A 20,552-nucleotide genomic window follows, 5' to 3' on the forward strand; every position below is an offset into this window, starting at 1 on the left:
TCATGCCTCCTGCAGTGACCCCCTTTTTCCACACCACCACCTTTTTTTTTTGTTTTTTGGGCCGCTGACGATTCCCGCCCTTCAGTAGGGCTATGCCGCCTGGCTAAATCCCTCCTGCAAGACCCGGCCCGAGCCCATCCCCGGGACACCACTCCAGGCAGGTCAATGCCATCCCACATGGCTATTGGGCGGGCTTTGGCGACGTCCCTGGATACATAGTGTATCAGATACTTTGACCGGCTTGCTGCTGTAGACGACTAGAAGTGAAAAAAAAAGAGAGGAATAAAATGCTGCAGATGTTAGTTTTGTTCGGATTTTTTGAGAGTTTTGGTCCGCGCTGTTTTAGGGGGAAGCGACAGATAAAGGGATTCGAGGACCTGCCAGCAAGGTCCCTAGTCTGCCGCTTGCAATCTAAAGTTTTGAAATGACTCTTTGAATGCTGTGGCGCGGATAGCTAGGGTAGCTTGTCCTCCATACACACACTCAATGATTGTGACGGGGGGACGGCATTGGCGAGGCCAAAGGGAAAGCACATGGCGATGCTAGAGACATTGTGATAAAGAAAGACCATTTCAAGGCATTTCACAGCCAAAGGCCCCCATATCAGCTTCACCGTTTGCTGTTATTCACAGATTATAGTAGACCCCATCTCACAGATGATATTTTGTATGTAGCGCGAGAAGGGGATGAACCAATCACCTTGATTGGAGTAATTCTTGGAAAGAGCTTCGCTGCTTGATTTTTCGTTCCAAGTTATGCATCATGACATTATTAATCCAGAGTGTCTCTGACCTGGCCTTGGTGGGTTTGTTGGACTGAATAGCTTCCCGAAAGAAATACATCGTAACAAGATGTCACATCACAATACACGAGTTTTCAGGCCGACGTTGAGACTAGGACGTCTCGCCTTCCCTCTGCATGAGAACCCCCCGCGCGCCGGGAGGACCACCACCTTGCGGACCCGACTGGCCCTGCGAGGCGCCGTCGGCGGCGCCGTCGACGCCAACCGAGGAGCCGCCCGCGGCCTCGAGCGCGGCCCGCCTCTCGTCCTCCTTGATCTGGTTCTCCTCCTCCTCCTGGGCGGCCAGGTGCTGGCTGGCAGCCATGGCGGCGGCGGCGCGCTCGACCTCAGCCAGCCTGGCGGTCTCGGCGGGGTCGATGAGGTCGTCGTCGTCGCTCCACATGGGGTCGTCGTCGGGCACCTCGGGCATGGCCATGCGCTTCCAGAACCGGACCTCCTGCCGCAGCGCAATGTTCTCGACGCGCGCCTCGTACCTCGACGGGTCCGCATCGTAGCCCGTGCGGAACTGTCGTACCGCCTCGTTGAGCCGGCCCGCCCGCTCCTGGACGTCCCAGATCTGCTCGCGCAGTCGAGCGTTCTCCTCGCGCGCCTCGGCCAGCTGCTGCCGGTACGACCGGTGCCATGCCGACACGTCCGTCACGGTGCGCGCCTTGTGGTCGTGCGCCTGCCGTACCATGTTGGCCATGACGTTTGCGTACTGCTGCAGGAGCTCTGAGTTGGCGTCCCGCTCATGCAGTGCCTTTTCGAGGGTTTCTGAGAGGATGGAGATGAGGCGGTCAAGATTCTCGGCTAATTTTCGTACGGGCGATCCAGGTCAGCTCACCGTGTCCAGGCATTGTTTCCTTTCATCTTTCGTTCAGCTCTGGGTACAAATCCCAGCAGCTGGCAACTACTTACTTGTGCTCGGGTCGTCGGCGCCAGCGATTATTTCCTGATTCGACAGGTTCTGATGCCTGGCGCGCGCCCTGATTCTGCCGACCAACGATACAACCTCCTCCAGCACTCTCCTGTTTTCCGCCAGCTGGCTGCTCAGGTCGTCGACCATTCCGTATATGTGGCTGAGCTCCTGCTGATGGCCGGCCGGGGTGGGGCCGACCATGCCGACGCCCATGCCGGCGCCGTTCATGCCGTTCATGATTGCGAGCGGAGGCGGTGCCTGATCCGGTTCCGAGAAGGATGACGAGCGTGGGCGGGTCTTGTCTGGAAGGGCACAGTGGCGGTTATTGTCGACCGAGGGCGGCCACGGAACTTGCTGAAGCGACTCTTTGTGTGGTGGCGGCAGAGGCGGAGCACAGGGCAGGGCTCGTGCGCTAGGGGCGGTATACGGCACTACCAAGGGCTCCCTTCGCGCCGCTCCCGAGGTGGCGGTGACTTGGATAGCCTTGGGTCGTCGCAGACGCACGGCGCGAGCCGATCGAATTCCTTCTTCCTTGAGGGGCCAGTCGGAGGAGTGCGGGGGTTCCCAGGAGCAATCAATCAGTGGGGATGCTGTCTGGTCCGCTGGCGGCAAAGAAGCCCTGTTTAGGCTGGCGAGATAGCTTTCGTACTCCAAGTTCTCGAGGGTGATTGGGGAGCTGCGGTCAAGAAGCACGGGATGCGATCCAAGAGGGCGGGGACCGATTGGGTGAGGTTTCGTCGACGAGGCGATTCGGGGCTCGAGGTCGGGCTCTCCAACAGTGGCGCGGAACAATCGCTCGTTGACCAAATCACGGAGTGGTGGTGTCGATTGAGCAGGTGGAAACAAGGTTGGATCCGTCGACTCGGATGCTACTAGACTTGAGCCTTGATCACGAGGAACTGATGCCGCGTCTGTTGTCGAGTTTAGCTTGGCTCGGTGCGGCACAGTGTCCACAGTCGGTAGCGCAGACAAGGTATTTTCTGTGCAGGGGAGTGACATCTGGCTGCCGCTTTGGCTTAGCGGAGCCTTGGCGTTGTCAGGGTCCATCGTCGGCCGATCTTGACTTTGAATTGAGGCTGAACTGGGGAACCTGGGCCATGATAATATCTGAACGTCAGCGCAAGTCGAGGAAACATGAATATGTAATTCAAGTAGAATTTACTCTGGTAAAATCATCAATCTCACTTTGTCTTCACTTGTGTGAGTTTCCGCTCGCATTCGAATGCACACTACAACAGTACCCAGTCGAGGCCAGGACTCCATATAATCAGGCTGATGAGTGCAAAACAGAGAGAAGAATAAGAAAAATTAAAAAAAAAAAGGTCCCAAATCAATAAATCGAACTCTTGTTGTTAATTTCTAGAATTTTTTGTGCGTCATTCCTCAAGCTGAGGAGATTGCGTGGATGGCCGATGGGGGAGAGGTCCGGGTCTGCCAGGCTAACTAGAGGGTTGGATTTGTTTCTTGGTATGAAAAAACAAACGAAAGGAGTTACTTCGTAACTAGAAAAGATGGCCGAAGAGATAGCAACTTTATTTGCTGGCTTTGTTTGCCCATCCCATTCACCTCAGCACCCATTCTTCTACTACTCTGTGTTGCCTGTAATATCAATACATTTACATTTACTTCATGCACCCACAATGATACCGAGACATAAGGGCACAGAACATGGCATGCAGTGCTTTCTTCATTAATTAGAATACAAATACAATTCAGAATAATTATACTTTTAGGCTCCAAGGATGTCTCCAAAGCAAAGAAAAGCACAAAACCCCACCCTATTAGTAATAAGCAACCCAACCCGTGGCTCCAAACAGAACAACGTACACCAAGAAAAAAAAGAAAGTCAAAAAAAAAAAAAAAAAAAAAAAAAATCAAAGAAGAAGCGTATCAACTCCCGATGCGTTCAAATTACAAAAACTGACAAACACCCATCCTGCTACTCCTACTCCGCAGGGTAGGTACCCGTGACCAGATCGGCCTCGTGCGCCTTGACGAACCCGCACCGCGTCCAGGCCTTGTGGCCAATGTACAGCATGGCAAACAGGATCAGGCTCACGTAAGCGACAAAGAACTCGGTCACGCTCCACGGCAGGAACGCGGTGAAGCCCTGAGTGATGATGATGAGCAGGTTGAAAAAGATGCCGTACCACGTCAGCCACGGCTGCGCGGGCGCCTGGTATGGCAGCTGCTCCGCCGGGATTCCCTGAACGCTGAGCGCCCGGCGGAAGAAGAGGTGCGAGACGTTGATCGAGGTCCACGAGATGAAACCGGCCACGCCCGAGATGTTCATGAGCCAGTTGAACACAGTCGTTCCGCCCTCCGATTCGTTCAGGAAGCCCAGGAGACCCCAGATGGCCGTACAGCCGATGGCGTAGTAGGGAACGCCCCACGAGGTAGTCTTCATCATCCAGCGGGGAGCGAGGTGCTCCTCCGCCAGGCCGACGAGGACGCGAGAGCCCGAGTAGACGTTGGCAATGGCTGCGCTGAGGACGACGGTGAGGAGGACGGCGTTGATGATGTGCGGAAGCACTCGCACGCCGGCCAGATCCACAGCAATGACAAAGGGCGAGCCAGATGCGTTGTTCTCGCCGCTGCTGAGAGCCTCGTTGGTGTAAGGAATGACTGCGTATCCCGTCAGTACGTTTGCCCCGTGTGGAATTGTTTCTCCGAGGGGCTTTTCTCGCCCTCTGTGGGCTAAACATGTGCTATGTGTACTTACGAAGGCCAATTATAAAGACGGTGAGCACGAAAAGAGTGATGATAGACCAGAAAACCCACTTGATGGCCTGGGGAACGGTCTTGCGTGGGTTGTGCGTCTCGCCGGCGCCGACACCGACCAATTCAGTGCCCTGGTACGAGAACCCGGCCTGCACCAGCACAGCCCAGAATCCGGCGAACTTAGCGAGAGACTCGTTGTTGCCCATCTGATCCAGCAGGTAAGGGGCAAAGGCGCCGGGGTTTTGCCAGTTCTTCACGCCTATGACTCCATCCTGGCCTGCACCCGCGTCGATGCAAACGCCGAAAATGATGAAGCCAATGACTGTGATGACCTTGATGGAGGACAGCCACATCTCGATCTCTCCATACATCTTGATGGGCAGAACATTGAGGGCAGTTATAGCAACCCAAAAGACACCGACAAAGATGCTCAGAGACACCTGGGGGAGCCAATACCGGATAATCAAACCCGTTATTGTCATTTCCAGGGCAAAGGCTGGCGGGGTGAGCAGTGTTAGTCAAGACGAGTACTCGACTGCCAAATGAGACTAGCTCGATAAGAGTGCCTATCCAGGAATGACTCTGTTCAATACTCACTGATGCACCAAGAGAACCAGTAGATATAGCCCATAGCAAATCCGAGGGAGGGGTCCACAAAGCGACTGGCGTATACGGTAAAGCCGCCAGTAACAGGCATGTAAGTAGCCATCTCTGCCAAGCCAACCATGACACTGTAAACCAGCGTTCCGACCCAGATGAATGCGAGAAGACAACCGGCAGGGCCAGCCTTGGCAACTGCACTCCCACTATGTAGAGCAAGCAAGGTCAGAACAAGATATTCCTAACACTATATGAAAGAAAAGGAGGTACCATTAGGTTACCCGTGGCGGGTAAAGTGAGTTGAACAGGGGGAGTCAGGCCAGCCTTACGTTCCGATAAACAACCCGGTACCGATCGTACCGCCTACTCCCAACATCATCAGATGCCGAGTGGCCAACCTCCTCTTAAGATCGGCCGTCATCTCGACCCGACCGACCTGTTTCTCAAAGTCATTGTCGAGTTGCCCCTTGGGGTCGGCATCCGACTTGTGGGTCGGGTCGATCGAGTCTCCCATCTTTGCTGGCGAGGATGTTCCTTGCTACCTCAGCAAAGGTAAATTCTTTTTTGAGAGACAGAGTATCGGGCAAACCTATCTGGTAGATGATAATGCCCACCCAACCAAGACGGTACACTGAGGATGACAATGATGTTCCTTTTGAATAATGGAAAGTAGGGGGGAAAGGCAGTGGGTTTTAGCAGGAAGGCCCGAAGAGCAAGAAAAGGAGAGAGAGAAAAAAAAAATTATGGATCAAGCAGTGTTGCCTCTTGTGGTTCTGGACTCGGCCCGTGGAAAGGTTGGATGGGGTGACTCTGAGCAACAACCCTAGCAGTCCGGGGAAAGCACTCTGGAGGGAAAGACGCTCGAATTATATCCTAGAGATGGAAGCGTCCGCCTAGCGAAGCATGGAAAAAGATAAGAGAGGAGTGATAGAGAAAAAAAAAAAAGTTGTTAATAGCGCAGTGGCGTAAATTCAACTTTTTTTTTTTTGCATGCATGTACGTGCATCTGGAGCCATTATACCCTTTTCGGCCACTAATAATTTTTCTCCTCCAAGTCCGCGCCCATGTTGCTGCTGGTGGGACCATATTTTGCCATTGAGTCAGAAGAGCTTGAAATTTCTGCAGGCTATGAACGCGCAATTCAGGCTCTTCCCCATCAATCGTGGATGGGTAAGTGGGCAGGCGGGTGGGTTGTCGGGTGGGCATGCCGAGAGAAACAGACAGAGAAAAAAAAAATCAATATGGGACTCCATCCGTGGGAACGGAGAAAGACGACGGAGCATGGTCGGTATCTTCCGGGACGTGATGGAATTTCTTTTTGCTGTCGGTGCTGCCGTGATGCAAGTGAAGCAGGGGAAAAAACCAGATTCGGCATGAACTTGCAAAGGGATTGTCATCTGTTACACCGGATTGGGTAATTCGATCAGCCGGCCCAACCCACTCAGTTTTGCCTCTGTTGTTCCCATGCCAGAAATACTGCTGCCAGACTCAACACTACGAAGTACTGTACGCGTGGGATGAGCCCTTGAAAACTTCTTTTAGGCTTTGACATTGTGAAATCTTTAGCAGCATTGTTATGAAGGCTAGGTCTAGAACATTAATTAGTACAGCTAAGGTACCCTGACGCTAGCGTTGAGCATATGTAGTCGAGGTAATTTGGCAGGTATTAATTATCCACTATGACAATGATGTAAAGTAGAGGTCGATAGTTTGTCAAATATCGGTATAAATGATAAAGATGCCCGGAGAAGCGCATTGGGACCACATTTGCAAGTCTACTTATAAATTAGGCTACGCATATATCATATATACCAATCGACGGGTAGCGACACTTTCTTCAGGCTCACCGGTTGTGGAACAATTGCAAACATCAACACGCGAGGTCTGGTCCCTTGTGGCAGCAAGATTACCCAGATCCACCTGATGGGTGCAGAGAACAGGGGTCAGTGGATATAGCGCGGGTATAGATTAAGGTTGGTAGCCGTCTTATAGCATGAACCATCTTTACGGCCCAGTTCGAAACTAGAGCAATTAAGTTCTCATCCACAATAATCTAGTCTAGACTCAGAATCTAGCTGGCCTAGTTCTAGATCGCACAAGATAAAATATGTGGTTACTCAATCCGATAACGTTGTGTGCAATACACATCAGATAACGGCATCTTTGCTTCCACGAACCTCAACAAAAAGGTTATTGCAATTAGACCTAACCCCTTGGCTGGATAGATTACTACCTGCTTCACAAGTTTGCACCTTGACTGGACATCGCATCGTCGCACATGACCGGGTAAAAGGATCCCAGATAATTGAATCCTTCAGCTGTCCCGGCAAACACGTCCGGAGCTCGGCTGCTGCCCACGCCAATCTGCTGTGGCAGGCCCTGGAAGTGGCCACTCATCGGTTCTCCCAGGAGGGTGCCATAGACATTGGCGTTCATGGAGCCCTGAGAGCTTGGGTACCGGGTCGCATCCGCAGCTATGCTCTGCGCAAATGTATTAAATGTTGAAGGAGTAGCGGATAGGCCGCCTCTGGTTGTTGGCGGTACTGGGTACGCTGGCAAAGACGAATCCGCAGGACTTTTCAATCTGGTAGAATACATGTTCAGTGTTTGAGCAGAACGAAAAGGAATATGCTGACTGCAGGTTCAGCAGCAAACAGATACCTACGGCGATGTGAAGCCCATCATGGGTGCCGAGGCGCCCATACCCGAGGAGCCAGACATTGTGCCCATCGTCGCGGCAAGCGCCAAGGAGCTTGCGTCAGTCATCAATTCTTGGACCGAAGAATGCTGTGGATTTTCCGATATGTCAGCACTTAACCGATGGGCACTGCTTTTCGAGCAAAGACTAGCTCACAAGTTCCACTGCTGAGGTGTGCAAAAGCCTCATAACCCTCAGCGCCTCGAGATTCAGTTGCACTAGATCGCTGGCAGGGCGCTCCAGGTGTACAGCTCCAGTAGGAAATCTAGCCTGCTCCTGGCTGTAATGTGCCAGCACTAGTGAGGAATCGTGGGCTGCTGATACCAGGCATGGGTCCGCAATCGCTTCGTAGCCATGATGCAAAGCCTCTTCGAGAATTAGCGGGATTGCAGAGGCGTGCTTCACACACAGAGATTCAAGTCTTTGTATGGTATCCCTGTCGTGAGACGTCGGATCCCCTGCTATCGTATCGGCGCGGCACAGCTCACTGGCGGTTTGATGGTAAAGCACATGGAGGGATATTAAGCCTCCCAGCTGCATCGTCTTTTTGCGCATACGTAGTGCTGTCTGAGTGAACTGCAGAGTTGCCGGGAGGTTATCGTGCCAGGTTTGCAGGGCCGCGAGAATCGTCTCAACTCCCTGCTGCGACATGCCCGTCTCTTGGGCTAGTTCCTGTCGTCGGACGTGTCTGTTTGCATGTCAGCCTCTCTGATTCTGATTCTGGTACTGTTTTTGGATGCGTACGCTATCCACCAGGTTCCCGGTTTACTAACTTTAATACCTGCTTGCGCAGGAATGTGAGCCGTATGAACTGTGCCGGCAGGTCAGGTACTTCAGCTTGAGCTCCCTGTGGTGCAAACGGAAGTATTTTCCACGGCTGCAGGACCTCGGTGATGCTTGGTTTCTGCAGGTAAAAATTCCTCTCGTTGCACGGAAGCTGCAGCTGAACCTCACTGTCGGCTATGAGTGAGCTCCTGTCACCCTCGCCAAATGAGGAGGCATCTACAGCCCAAGCGCTCCAGGCTAGCCGCCGTCGGGACTCTCGCATCGAGGGAGAAATTTTCGGAGATTCACAATACAAGTCATTTGACATTTCCGAGTTCAGACCAAGGGACTGGCAGATTCGAACGGCAAGGCCGCTCAGCACGAGTGCAGAGGCGTAATTGCCTACTCTGATCTCGTGCTCGTAAAGCAGCACCGCCGACTATCGTCACGTACCATTAACCTCAAGTTAGTGTGTTGAGATGACAGGCCAACTTAAGGATCTTTGGTTAATCTCACCATTCCTTTCTCGACAGAAACAATGTCAAGATCGGCTAGCAGCAGTGTCTGTGCCTTTTTAGCCCATTGGCTACCAGTTTTTAGAGCAAAACCTGCCTCTAACATGGAGTCGCTGGCGTGTCGGAGGGCAAAGAATCTGGAAGAGAGTCTTGGTCAGATCTTCTCCTTCTTCAGAGGCATCTGTGGTCTTTGAGCTATCTTACTTGGCTCCAAGTGCGCAAACTGCAAGTAATAGCACATCTCTCAATAGCCCGCGCTGAAGCCTGCCATCCAGCTGCTGCACCAGAGTCGCTCTGTGGACGAAACCGAAGCAACGTAGGCTGTGAACGTTGACAAAGTATTCGTCAAGCAGCGCTATGAGGCGAGCCTTTTGATCAGGCAAGTTAATAGCTAGCAGCCTGTGTACAGCATTCTTGGCGTCAGTGGGGCAGTCCAACCTCCCATAAAACTAGAGAAAGCAGTCTCACCATGTCAAGTCCACATTGATGCCCTCCTCCTGGCTGGATGATGATGTCAAATCGGAGCCATCATAATCAGGAATGTTTGGGGCGACACGAGAAGGACTGATCTGGCGTGATCTGGGTGGGCTATTTCCCCCCGATGGCGAACAGCTGCCGCTTCTTTTCCTGGACCTGATCTTTGACGACAATTCGACCCAGTCCGGCACCTGCTTGCCCTCGTAGACGCACTCCATACCACGCTGGCGACAACGTTCGCATATGGGTCGGTCTCCAGAGCAGCGGCTCTTGGATCCTCGACATGCCCCGCAGGACCGATAAGTTCGTGACCTCTTTATGCCGGTTTGTGTCCGCGAAGTGGCTACCAGGCTGTTGCCATCATCACTGGCAGATCCCGCTCGTGATATGTCCGGATACAGGTTGGAGTTGGGGCATATAAGATCCAGACGTTCACAATTTTTGCAACCGCCAGGGTACTCGTCACATTTGACCTTTCGAGAGCGACAAGTCTTGCAACCCGTGCGAGATCTTTGTTTGGCTTTTCTCTGTTTTTCTTTATCCGTCTGGAAATAATCGGTGGTATCCATGGCTTGAGTGTCGCAACGCTTTTTTGTTGATATTTTATTTCCCTCTTAAAAGAAGCCGCATAGGAGAGTATGGGGTATTTGTTATTGCAAGGGTGAGATAGAGAGGCGGCCTAGCTTTTATGGGTTGCGAGTCGACCAGGTCGAGACTGCATATCGGCATAGAAAACTGCCCACACCTACCTCGGATAGGTAGGTAGGTAAATAAGGTGGCCAGCTTTGGTAGGTTGGTAGGTAACATAAGGTGAGGTACCTACCTACCTTGCCTACGAGATATCTAAAAAGATGTCACAATACACTGTGGCGGCGAAGAAATCCAGCCCCGGATTGGGTACAGACTGGAGCTCACAGTCCAAGAATGAATGCCCCATCAATAAAACATGACCTCTCATAGAAGACTGGTTGGCGGGCCGCAGTGGTGTCATTGTCGTCTGGCAAGGGCGCGTTGATGGAAGCATACCCTGTCCAATCATGCGGTACAGAAGCTTGGCCTTTTTCTGCCCCCGGAGATGGATCATTATGGACTCGATAACTGGCACCTAATCTGATCCGTTGTGTTGTGACATGGGTGATGGTTGGACACAGCAAGATTACTATCGAGAGAGGGATTAAATGAGGGTTGACTGTAATTGTCATCGACGCGCTAGAAAAGTAGAATAAAAAAAAAAAACAAGAAACAAAGAAGTTCGGTTGCCTAACTTGCCAACCCCAACTACAGTCCTCAAGGGCGCCAGCACTTGGGAGGACGGCTGCCAAAATGCTACCAAATAGTCCGAACGCACAAATGACAGGCAACCAGGATCTCCGGCTCATCGCTTCTCGCATTTCAAAAAGTCCACATGCCCCGCAGCCCACATTCTGAAGAGGCTAGCGTCCAATGTTTAGTAGCCAAAATAAGGTACTGTAACCTGCAGCCTGCCGCCCAACGGTGAGGGCTCCACGGTACTGTACCTGCCTATAAGGTGGCTGCAAGCACACACAGCTTACAAACCAAGCCAAGCAGGGGAAGCTTACCTCAGTTTACCTACCTCCTACAGTCAAGGCAGCTGCGTCCTTTGTTCGCCAGACTGGCACTTACTCTGCCAGGAAGGTTCCACCAACCACACAGCTGGAGATCAATGTGACCCGCCCCCACCTTCAATCTCTGAATCTCAGGACGACCACAAGAGGAAAAACTAAGATAAAAAAATAAAACAAAAAACAAGGCTGCCTAGTAGGGTCGCAAGGCTTGTGTTGCAAAACAATACTAACTCATTACCAAGGTTTTTGGGATTCAACAAACGAGATAACGGATCAGCCAGGGTGTATGGGACCAATAACGGCTGCCTGAAACCACCCCGGAAGAGCAAGATTTTGGAATCAAGCCGAACCTGGGAGGATTCTTTCTTTCAAAGATTTTCAGCCCCAGCTAGCCATGGCCGATCAACCCACCGTTGCGCCAGCCTTGTCGACACCAGCCGAACACCTTTTTGAGCACGTTTCTGACGAGGCTCGCGGCGACACAGGCCAGGAGTCACACGCCACCAATCATGATCTAGCCGTCGTCTACGAAGTTGCCCGCACTGCCCGGGAGCTGCACGATGGCGGCCGACGTCGCATTGCACTGCAGTTCCCCGACCACATGCTGCCCGATGCCCCTGCAGTAGCGGCTCTTCTAGAGGATGCGCTGGCGTCCTTGCGGGATGGGGGTGATGCTGTCGTCAAGTCTGACAAGCCTGAAGCTACCGCATCGAGTCAAACCGATCTAAACCCTAAGGTGGCTGTGGATAAAGTCTCGGACTCCTCCAGCCAGGTTGCCACTGATGTGCAAGGCTCATCAACAAAAAGCGCAACGACCAGATCCACAAGTCTGCAGAAGCAGAGGATATACATCCTCGCTGACACGTCCTACAGTGCCTGCTGCGTCGATGAGATTGCTGCTGAGCACGTCGACGCGGATGTGGTGGTGCACTACGGCCGATCATGCCTATCTCCAACCTCTAGACTTCCAGTCATCCATGTCTTCACCAAGCATCGCCTCGACCGCCAAGCTGTCATAAGAGAATTCGTCAGGGAGTTCCCAGCCATGGACAGTCGAGTGGTTCTCATGGCTGATGTTGCGTATCAAGATCACGTGGACTCGGTTGTGTCTGATCTCAGCGCGCGTGGGTACACCAATGTACTAGCGACTTCGGTCATACACCTCCCGTTTGGCAAGTTGCCTAATAGGACTGCTCGAAATTCCACCGGAGATAGTGTTGAATTTGAAGGGCCGTCAGCTGCAGACCTCACCCAGTATGACATATTCCACATATCCACTCCCCCTACCTCGCTTCTCCTCGCACTTTCATCTCGGGTCCAGTCCCTTCGCATTTTCCCCACCGCCGCGCCCAACACATCGTCATCTTCGCATTTGTCGGATGCGCCGTCTGTGGCTCAATTCTCCCGCCGCCTTCTCGGACGGCGCTATGCAAAGCTGCTGACCCTATCGACGGCTGGCATCATTGGTATTCTGGTCAACACCCTTTCCGTTTCGAATTATCTCTCCTCATTGGATGCCATTCGCAAGCAGATTGCTGCGGCGGGAAAGAAGAGCTACACAGTGGTGGTTGGTAAGCTGAACCCGGCGAAGCTCGCAAACTTTGCCGAGATTGATGGTTGGGTCGTTGTTGGTTGTTGGGAAAGCAGTCTGGTCGAGGATGATGCGTCCTTTTATAGGCCAGCCATTACCCCCTTTGAGCTTGAAGTAGCCCTCATGAAGGATGAAGAGCGGGTATGGGGTGACAAATGGTGGGGTGGCATCGAAGCTGTCAAGGCACCACCAGAAGGCGCAGACACGTCTGCTGGAAAAGAAAAACCCGCGACCGAACCGGACGGACTTGCAGCACCTGATGCTCAAGACGACGATGATGAGTCGGCACCACCAGAGTTTGACCTCCGCACAGGCAAGCTGGTCAGCCGGAGTCGCCCGATGCGTGGTCAACGGGTTGCAAATGCCAGCACAGGGGACGATTCTACGCCCCGCGCACCAGTGTCTGGCGAAGTGGCACTGCGGCAAAAGGCAGAGGTTGCCACAATAAATGGAGTGGTCAGCCCTGGCGCCGAATTTCTGCGGTCTCAGAGGACCTGGACAGGTCTCGGAAGCGACTTTGATACCGAAGAGAGGAGCACTGTGGTAGAGGAGGGACGTAGTGGTGTCGCCAGGGGCTATACGGTTGGCAGTGATGCCGATCGCTCATGAAAATTCAAAGCCACCTTGGCAGCAATCTGAAAAGAAAAAAGAAACAAAAAAGAACCCCCCACGATGGCTGCCACAAGCACTCGAATATATCCCGCTATTTGAATTCATAGAGAATGCTCCCTATTATCGACAACAGAGGGATTTTTTGGGTTCCGTCGGTCCTGGCCTGCCATATGCTCACCACAATAGTCCCATAGAGCTACCTCCACGGGATCAATACGTAGGCCACAAGAGGCCAAAGACTGGTCAAAGGTGTTCAGATCGTTGGAATCACCATACTCATTGCGAGACATACGGACTATCTGGGCCGTTTGGCGGTATGAATTGTCTCGAAGAGGTTTGGAGGCTCAAGCCGGATACTAGCGCCTACCGATGTGATGAGCATGTCTGGCATAGCCATTGATTTTGGGGGAAGTCAGCCACGAGGTTGCCTTTCCTCGTCCTTCTGCCTCCCGACATGAACTTCATGCTCAGCCCACAAGGCCACGTACCTTAGGTGCTGCTCGAGTGGCGCAGTCAGCTTTCCCGCGCCTTGTGGGACCACGCGGGATTCCCTGTTCTCTCCGAATTTGTTCTCAGCACTGGTGTTCACGACCAGAAGCTGCGTGTCACCTTCAGTGTCCCAGTCCAGCCACCCATGCTCCTCGTCCGCGATGACGGAGCGTCGAAGCTACATCTTGTCGCGCGATGCCCCGCCCAGCCACGGGTAAGATGTGGTGGCAATCACGCTGCAGACGAGCTCGGCCTTGTTGGCAGCATCCGGGACGTCCAAGTCCAGCTTGAATCTGAGGACGTGGTTGTGCATGCCGCCTCTTGTTGTCGTGTATGGCGAAGTAGTAGTCCTAGTTCTTCCCGCGGTGACCCGCCTGGAACCAAAACTCCGGATGCTCGTCATGGTGTCAAGAAAAGATAGAGGCAAGGAATAGTCCAGCGGATACTAACATGATGTTTGATCACTCGCCGGCATCCTCCACCGAGGTAAGGCTGAGCTCAAGCTACTCCAGAAACCATTCTGTCACGGATTCAGCCTCGTCCTCGGTTGTTTGTCGCCACAATTTACTATTTGGTGCCGTTGTTGTCGCCGGAGGGCTTTGAATGCCTTGCCGCGCATACCCGTATCTCCATGATCTTCCATGGTGCCTGTCAACGGCGCCACCGGGCTACTGGCCGAATGTACCGCTTACGGAAAGGCAAATCAGGAAAACAAATATGAAGGACATGCGGAAGGAGTTGCACTGTTCAGTGATAATGGAAGCGGCGGTTTGAATGCGCAAAGACGTGTGTTAACCTAGCTACATGAGGTACCTGTCTTGGGCTTTCTTGTCAGGAGAAATGTTGTAATAAATTCAGCTGCCTGGTAGCTGCCGTCCCTTGTATACCATCAAATCATAGAGACCGCAGTGAATGGCATGATATGACACCTATTTTCGATCAAGATCTGAGGCTAGACAGGAGGTGGATCGATCTTTGTTAAGTAGACATTTTAGGGACAAGAAAAAAAAAATCAGTGACTTTGAATTTTGGGAAATGGTGGTTGCATATGATGCCGAGTTGATCTTCGAGGGTCTGAAGACCAGGCTGCCTGGCCATCATCTGGACGCCCTGCTTTATTTGCGCTAGCAACACACACACTCCTTCCCGTGGAATCCAAAGTCGTTCAGTAGCTTTGGTGGCTTTTCGTCGCCGACACGAGGCCCGCAAAACGGTTCGGCATATCGCATAACGCCATCAAGACGGGTGGTTCTCGGTGAAGTCAGCGCAGGGGAGACAAGTACAATGCTTCCGCGACCTCCCACTCCTTACATGCATGGGTGTGCCATGTTTTGAAGGACGCAAAAGCTTTATCAATAGATGGAACAGGGAGGCGACATGATGCACTCTCGAGTAGCGCTACCCCTATGTTGCTTGGTATGATCATTTTGATCAAGGCGTGCCGGTTCTGCGACGTATGAATGGCTCCGTTTGTTTTTAGTGCAAGTGGTGATAGTGTTCGTTTGTATTGGGCGGGGTATGCCAAGTCCAAGATCAGCAAACAAACATCGGGCCTTCTTATTCTGAACTAAAACAGAGTCAGGTTGCGGCTCCCATGCTCAGTCACTTGAAGCGGTGGATTTTTTGAGGGAAAAGGGCAACAATCAACTACAGGTCAAAGCTTGTCCAGAGTTGTTGCTTGGCGATTTGCGCCTATAACTAGCTGCTCGTTGCAACGTTTCACTTGCTGAGTTGACCTTGCAGAAAGTGGGTTCTGTTATCTACAGTACAGTACCAGCTGTACTCGGTATACTGACAAGGGGCCCCTAATGTAACCGACTTGTTGCTGCGAGATTTGCGTAGAAGAGGGGGAATTCAACAGGGGATATCAAGCGAACCAAAAAAGAGCCATTGACGTCGCGTCGCAAGCGCTTCCGAGCAAGTAACAACAAAACAATGTGGGGGAACAACAAGGTAGCAACAATAGGATCGCAGTTATGTGGTATCCGAGGTCGACAGGGGCACAGTGGGCATAGTGGGCATAGTCTGGCAACTATATTGATGCTGCTTCTCCCCGATGTGTCGAATGAAAAATTCCCAGTCCTTGTGTGCGCCAACTAGGCAAGGAAGGCCCAGCAAATCTCCCTTCCATGATGCGCTCGCTTGTTGCTTTCACCCTGGCACTGGTCACGGTCAAATCCGCCATTGCTTTCCCAGGCATCCCGACTACGTCCTTCACGCAGAATGGCGATGGAGTATTGGACCTGACGGGACTCAAGGCAATTGTGGTCGACGAGCTGCATGCCGACTCCAGAGACACCAGGGGTTCGACCCTGATCCCACCGACTCTCGAGGAGTTTGCCAAAACCTTCGCTTCTGATGTCAAGTCCGTGTTTGGTCACGAAGTTTCCGTGACACGTGGTCCCGATGCTACTCCTGGCACCATCTTCTTGACGCTGGGAGAGGCTGGGGACTATCTTGACGTCGCCGGTCGGGAGACCTCGGAAGGCTATACTTTGGAAACGGCCAACGAGGGCGTCACCATAACAGGTGCAAGCCCTCTGGGCGTCTGGTGGGGAACCCGGACTCTGGTTCAGCAAGCCCTACTCGGTCAAGGGTCTCTGCCCATTGGGCATGCCATTGACAGTCCCGGCTGGAACAGCCGAGGCATGATGGTAAGCCGATTTCCCAAGAAACAAGGCTAGCCACAACTGACAATCCCATCCAGATTGATGCTGCAAGACACTATTATCCTGCAGAGTTCCTCATCGAGATGTGCTCCTACATGTCGTTTTTCAAACAAAACACATTCCAGCTGCATCTGTCTGATAACCTCTGGAACAACGCGCGCATATATACCTATGAGCGCCAGATGGAGCTGTATGCTGCATTCAGACTGGACTCGGACGATCCAGCTGTGGCCGGCCTTAACAAGCGCCAAAACGAGTCGTACACACGCGAGGTCTTTGATGAAATCCAGACCAAGTGCGCAGCAAGGGGCGTCACCATCCTACCGGAGATCGAGACACCAGGTCATGCGCTCGTCATCTCGCAGTGGAAGCCCGAGATAGGCATGACTTCCGACTACAGCCTGCTAAACATTTCGCATCCGGATACGATCCCGACTGTCAAGGAGATCTGGCGAGTGTTCCTGCCCTGGTTCCAGAGCAAGGTTGTTTCCATCGGCGCGGACGAGTACAGGGACGAGTCGCTTGAATCATCGTAAGTTTCCATTGCTCCCGCCTAGGCTTTGCTTCGCATGCCTGTTATACTCACCCAAAATAGTGCTCTGGCCGAGGAATACACTCGCTTCGTCAACGAGATGAACGAATTCATTATGAGCACGTCTGGGAAAAAAGTCCGCGTCTGGGGAACATTTCCTCCGCGCAAGGGTGGACACGGTAAGCATGTGACCGCTGCAGCAGCTGAACTGAACTTCAAACCTTCTCAATGTGCTGAGTTAACTAGCTGATCCAAGCTAACATCCTGTTCTGTCAGTCGATACGAGCGTGTCTGTACAGCATTGGGCGCCCTGGGAAGCCGAACCTGTCTTGGACTGGCTTCCCAATGGTTACAGTGTGATGAACTCGGGGGATCGTGTCTACATCGTGGGCAAGTGGTCTGAGCCATACCCTCAGGAGCTCAACCAAAGCTTCATCTTTCATGGTGCACCAGGCGGCGGTGCCTTTGCGCCCAACATATTCGACCCAAACAATGCAACATTAAACGTGCCGCGAAACGAATCCAAGATCGAGGGACACATTGCGCCGTTGTGGAATGATTATGGACCCAACTCTACGACGGTTCTCGAGACATACTGGTCGTGGAGAAAGGGTCTGCCCGCACTCGCGGACAAGCAATGGGGCGGCGAGCTGACGGAAACCGAGTATCCTGCACTGTTCGCAGCGTTGCAACCCCATGTTCCGGACCAGAACCTTGAGCGCAAGATTCCGTCCCAAGGTCCGACCATCCTCGAGTACAACTTCGCCAGTGGCCAAGCGGACCAAGGCAGTCAGATCCAGGACCTATCTGGAAACAACTATCATGCGACTACCACATGCACCAACAGCAACGAGGGCATCCTGCTCGACCCGTCATGCAGTGTCAAGACGCCGCTGTCATCCAAGGGGCGCAACTATACGCTCTCCTTCTCGATCAAGCCGACATCGGATGCAAAGGGCCCCATCTTCACGGGACCCGATAGCGCACTGTGGTACGGCAACGGCACCGTCGACCGCGTCATGATGTTCTCGGGCGAGAGCGTCTACGCGCTGAACTACACGTTCCCTGTCGGGGAATGGGTTGATGCGAAGCTCATCGGTAGCGGCGACAGAACGTACCTGGACGTGAGCGCAAGCAGCGGAGGAACCACCTCGCCGACGGGGCCGATGGAGTTCCTGACGATCATTGGGTGGAACGGTGAGAGGTTTGTGTGGGAGAAGATGGCTTTCGAAGCCCCACTGGCCACCATTGGAGGTGGCGGTTTTGAGGGGGTAGTCAGCCGAATGAAGCTGGTGGACAATTGAGGTTTTCAAGGTGGTTGGATGGGGGGTTAGGAGACAAGCCTGTAGCTAGCGTCGAATAAGGCTCAGAATTAGTTGTTAGCCTAACCTATGATACCTGACCATCTTGCGAGTGGGAACTAGACTAGACTCGACTAGAGATGGCACGTGAAAACTGTGCGGTGTTGTGCATGACATCCATGTACTTACTGTGCTAGGTTCTAGTTCTGGCAACCTTGTCCTCCGTAGCTTGGTGCGGCGCCAAGGGCCTCCCTTCCGTTCTTGCTTTTAGTGGGGTTTGGTATCTCCTCAAGGTAGTGGCAGCCGTGAGATAAACCAGCCAGGTAGCTAGCAGCGCCAACCACCTTCACCCACCACCTACGGAGTGGAGTAAGTTGATGGTACTGTAGAATTTACTTGGGTAGGGGGAAAAAAAAAAAGAGCTTGGACCACCCCTCCATCGTTCGGCAGCATTCATTTGTGCGTCGCTCCACGAGCCGCTTTCATCATTCCTTCGCCGCCCCTTCCGTCGGCTTTCTGCTCTGCACCCAAAGGCCAACAACTACTTGTTGCTCAACAGAAACCCACACGTCCTCTCGCCACAAACGTCTTCCAGGTTTCGAGGACACATATACTCAGAAATCAGCCATTAAACGGTACGGCGGCGAGCCTATTTGGTGGAACTTTACACTTCCCCCTCCGAGACCCCGACTCGGTTGTGCATGAACTAATTAGCCCTGTGTTTACGTCAACAGGAAGAAACCTGGCCAATCTTTTCCTCCACTCGACGTCACCACCGCTTCTCCCGCGTGCGCGCATCTTAGCAGAAGGCCCCCCTCCTCGCGACAGCCTCAATCTTCACGGGCAGCTTGACGAGCGATTTGCTTTTTGTTGTTTTTTCCCCCTCCGGTAAATCATATACAAGCCGTTTAAGCTTGAACAATCAGCTCCACTAAGCCGTTTGCACGCACACAACCGTCAAAATGTCTGGGGAAGCGTGGTTATACCTCTTCGCGGTACTGGTAAATGCCGTCAACCTGTTCCTGCAGGTCTTTTTCACCATCATGTACAGCGACCTGGAATGGTATGTGAGCTCCTTTGTTTGTTGCTGGCCGACTTTTTGCGCCGTTGTCTTGTACCGATCGCGCGCATATATCGCGCATATCGCGTCAGGGGTCTTGCATCAAAGATGGGATTCACCTTGCTAACCGTTGCCTGTGATGCATATAGCGACTACATCAACCCTATCGATCTCTGCAACCGCCTCAACACCTACATCATCCCCGAAGCCGCCGTACATGGATTCCTGACGTTTATCTTCCTGATCAACGGATACTGGCTGCCACTCATCCTTAACCTGCCCCTTCTCGGATGGAACATCAAGAAGTAGGTTTCATTCTAGATGATGCAAGGCCGTCGTCCATTGCGCCTTGGCAAACAGTTTGATGCTGACGCTATCTCGTGTCACAGGATCGTTGATAACGCGCATCTGTTGGATGCTACCGAGATCTTCAGGAAGCTCAACGTGCACAAGAAGGAGTCGTTCATCAAGCTCGGCTTCCACTTGATCATGTTCTTCTTCTACCTTTACAGCATGATTGTCGCTCTCATCAAGGACGAGTCACACTAGAGTGTCACCGCCCTCGCCTGTGCGGAGTTCTTGTCCATCGCGATGTTCTGCGGCACCATTGTGCTCTTGGACCTCCTGATAGGATCACCACTCCATCGTGCGTTCCTGGACCTCGCGCTTCGTGTGCAGCTTATGCCAGGGTATCATCTAGATCCTCTTGAGGCTCGCATCGCCGAAATAGAAACAAGGCGCAGATGGGAGGAAATGTGGAAAACCGACGGGATCTCGATCCGGAACGTACGGCGCAGGAGCGTTTATCCGGTTAACCCATGAACATGGTTTGCGATGAGGGCAAGAGGGAAGTGATGTTGATGAAGCCTTTTTCTGAATGAGATTCGGGGCTGGCGTTATATGGAGGAAGAGAGGCACTTTTGACACGTTTTTATACCAAACGCTGCCAGGAGTGTTTTGGGTTTCCTTGTCGAGGCCCGGGACATGGATGGTTACGATATGGCTTATCCTTGGGTGGCGATACCTGGTTTATTGGTGCAAGAGGTGTTCGGCATGATATTTCTCATAAATAGTAATGAACAGCCTCAGCGATTTGGCTAATGCCCTTGGACGAGTGCGCATTGTGGGGTGCACGTGCCTCATCTTTTTTGACAGACCTTGGAAGATGCTCAACTTTGGAGAATTGAGGAAGGGAATAAGAATACAGTGGTTGCCGGTAAATAAACATTGTTTTTT

At 52.6% G+C, this 20,552-nt stretch overlaps 7 protein-coding genes across 7 annotated transcripts; 3 read left to right on the top strand and 4 right to left on the bottom strand.

Moving 5' to 3' along the window:
• Window positions 1-893: 893 nt before the first annotated feature.
• PpBr36_01553 (uncharacterized protein) lies at window positions 894-2,747 on the bottom strand (the record flags this gene model as incomplete). The annotated part of the gene is made up of 2 exons (XM_029888738.1): window positions 894-1,591; window positions 1,700-2,747. 2 exons carry the CDS (start codon window positions 2,745-2,747, stop codon window positions 894-896), a joined length of 1,746 nt encoding a protein of 581 aa, XP_029752191.1.
• An 898-nt stretch (window positions 2,748-3,645) lies between these two features.
• On the bottom strand, window positions 3,646-5,535 carry PpBr36_01554 (uncharacterized protein; the record flags this gene model as incomplete). Its single annotated transcript, XM_029888739.1, has 4 exons — window positions 3,646-4,325; window positions 4,423-4,917; window positions 5,019-5,227; window positions 5,351-5,535. 4 exons carry the CDS (start codon window positions 5,533-5,535, stop codon window positions 3,646-3,648), a joined length of 1,569 nt encoding a protein of 522 aa, XP_029752206.1.
• Window positions 5,536-7,259: 1,724 nt separating this feature from the next.
• On the bottom strand, window positions 7,260-10,045 carry PpBr36_01555 (uncharacterized protein; the record flags this gene model as incomplete). The annotated part of the gene is made up of 7 exons (XM_029888740.1): window positions 7,260-7,605; window positions 7,687-7,808; window positions 7,876-8,407; window positions 8,493-8,923; window positions 9,001-9,136; window positions 9,204-9,398; window positions 9,468-10,045. The coding sequence occupies 7 exons, from the start codon at window positions 10,043-10,045 to the stop codon at window positions 7,260-7,262; spliced, it is 2,340 nt and encodes a 779-aa protein (XP_029752205.1).
• Window positions 10,046-11,456: 1,411 nt separating this feature from the next.
• PpBr36_01556 (uncharacterized protein) lies at window positions 11,457-13,665 on the top strand (the record flags this gene model as incomplete). Its single annotated transcript, XM_029888741.1, has 2 exons — window positions 11,457-13,235; window positions 13,399-13,665. The coding sequence occupies 2 exons, from the start codon at window positions 11,457-11,459 to the stop codon at window positions 13,663-13,665; spliced, it is 2,046 nt and encodes a 681-aa protein (XP_029751187.1).
• Window positions 13,666-13,677: 12 nt separating this feature from the next.
• On the bottom strand, window positions 13,678-14,157 carry PpBr36_01557 (uncharacterized protein; the record flags this gene model as incomplete). Its single annotated transcript, XM_029888742.1, has 2 exons — window positions 13,678-13,932; window positions 13,990-14,157. The coding sequence occupies 2 exons, from the start codon at window positions 14,155-14,157 to the stop codon at window positions 13,678-13,680; spliced, it is 423 nt and encodes a 140-aa protein (XP_029752149.1).
• A 1,729-nt stretch (window positions 14,158-15,886) lies between these two features.
• Window positions 15,887-18,259, top strand: PpBr36_01558 (uncharacterized protein; the record flags this gene model as incomplete). The annotated part of the gene is made up of 4 exons (XM_029888743.1): window positions 15,887-16,408; window positions 16,462-16,955; window positions 17,019-17,134; window positions 17,232-18,259. The coding sequence occupies 4 exons, from the start codon at window positions 15,887-15,889 to the stop codon at window positions 18,257-18,259; spliced, it is 2,160 nt and encodes a 719-aa protein (XP_029752190.1).
• Window positions 18,260-19,218: 959 nt separating this feature from the next.
• PpBr36_01559 (uncharacterized protein) lies at window positions 19,219-19,865 on the top strand (the record flags this gene model as incomplete). The annotated part of the gene is made up of 3 exons (XM_029888744.1): window positions 19,219-19,319; window positions 19,466-19,621; window positions 19,706-19,865. The coding sequence occupies 3 exons, from the start codon at window positions 19,219-19,221 to the stop codon at window positions 19,863-19,865; spliced, it is 417 nt and encodes a 138-aa protein (XP_029752189.1).
• Between the last annotated feature and the right edge of the window lie 687 nt (window positions 19,866-20,552).

Source organism: Pyricularia pennisetigena, chromosome 2 (genome assembly GCF_004337985.1).
Source record: "Pyricularia pennisetigena strain Br36 chromosome 2, whole genome shotgun sequence".
Lineage (NCBI taxonomy): Eukaryota > Fungi > Ascomycota > Sordariomycetes > Magnaporthales > Pyriculariaceae > Pyricularia > Pyricularia pennisetigena.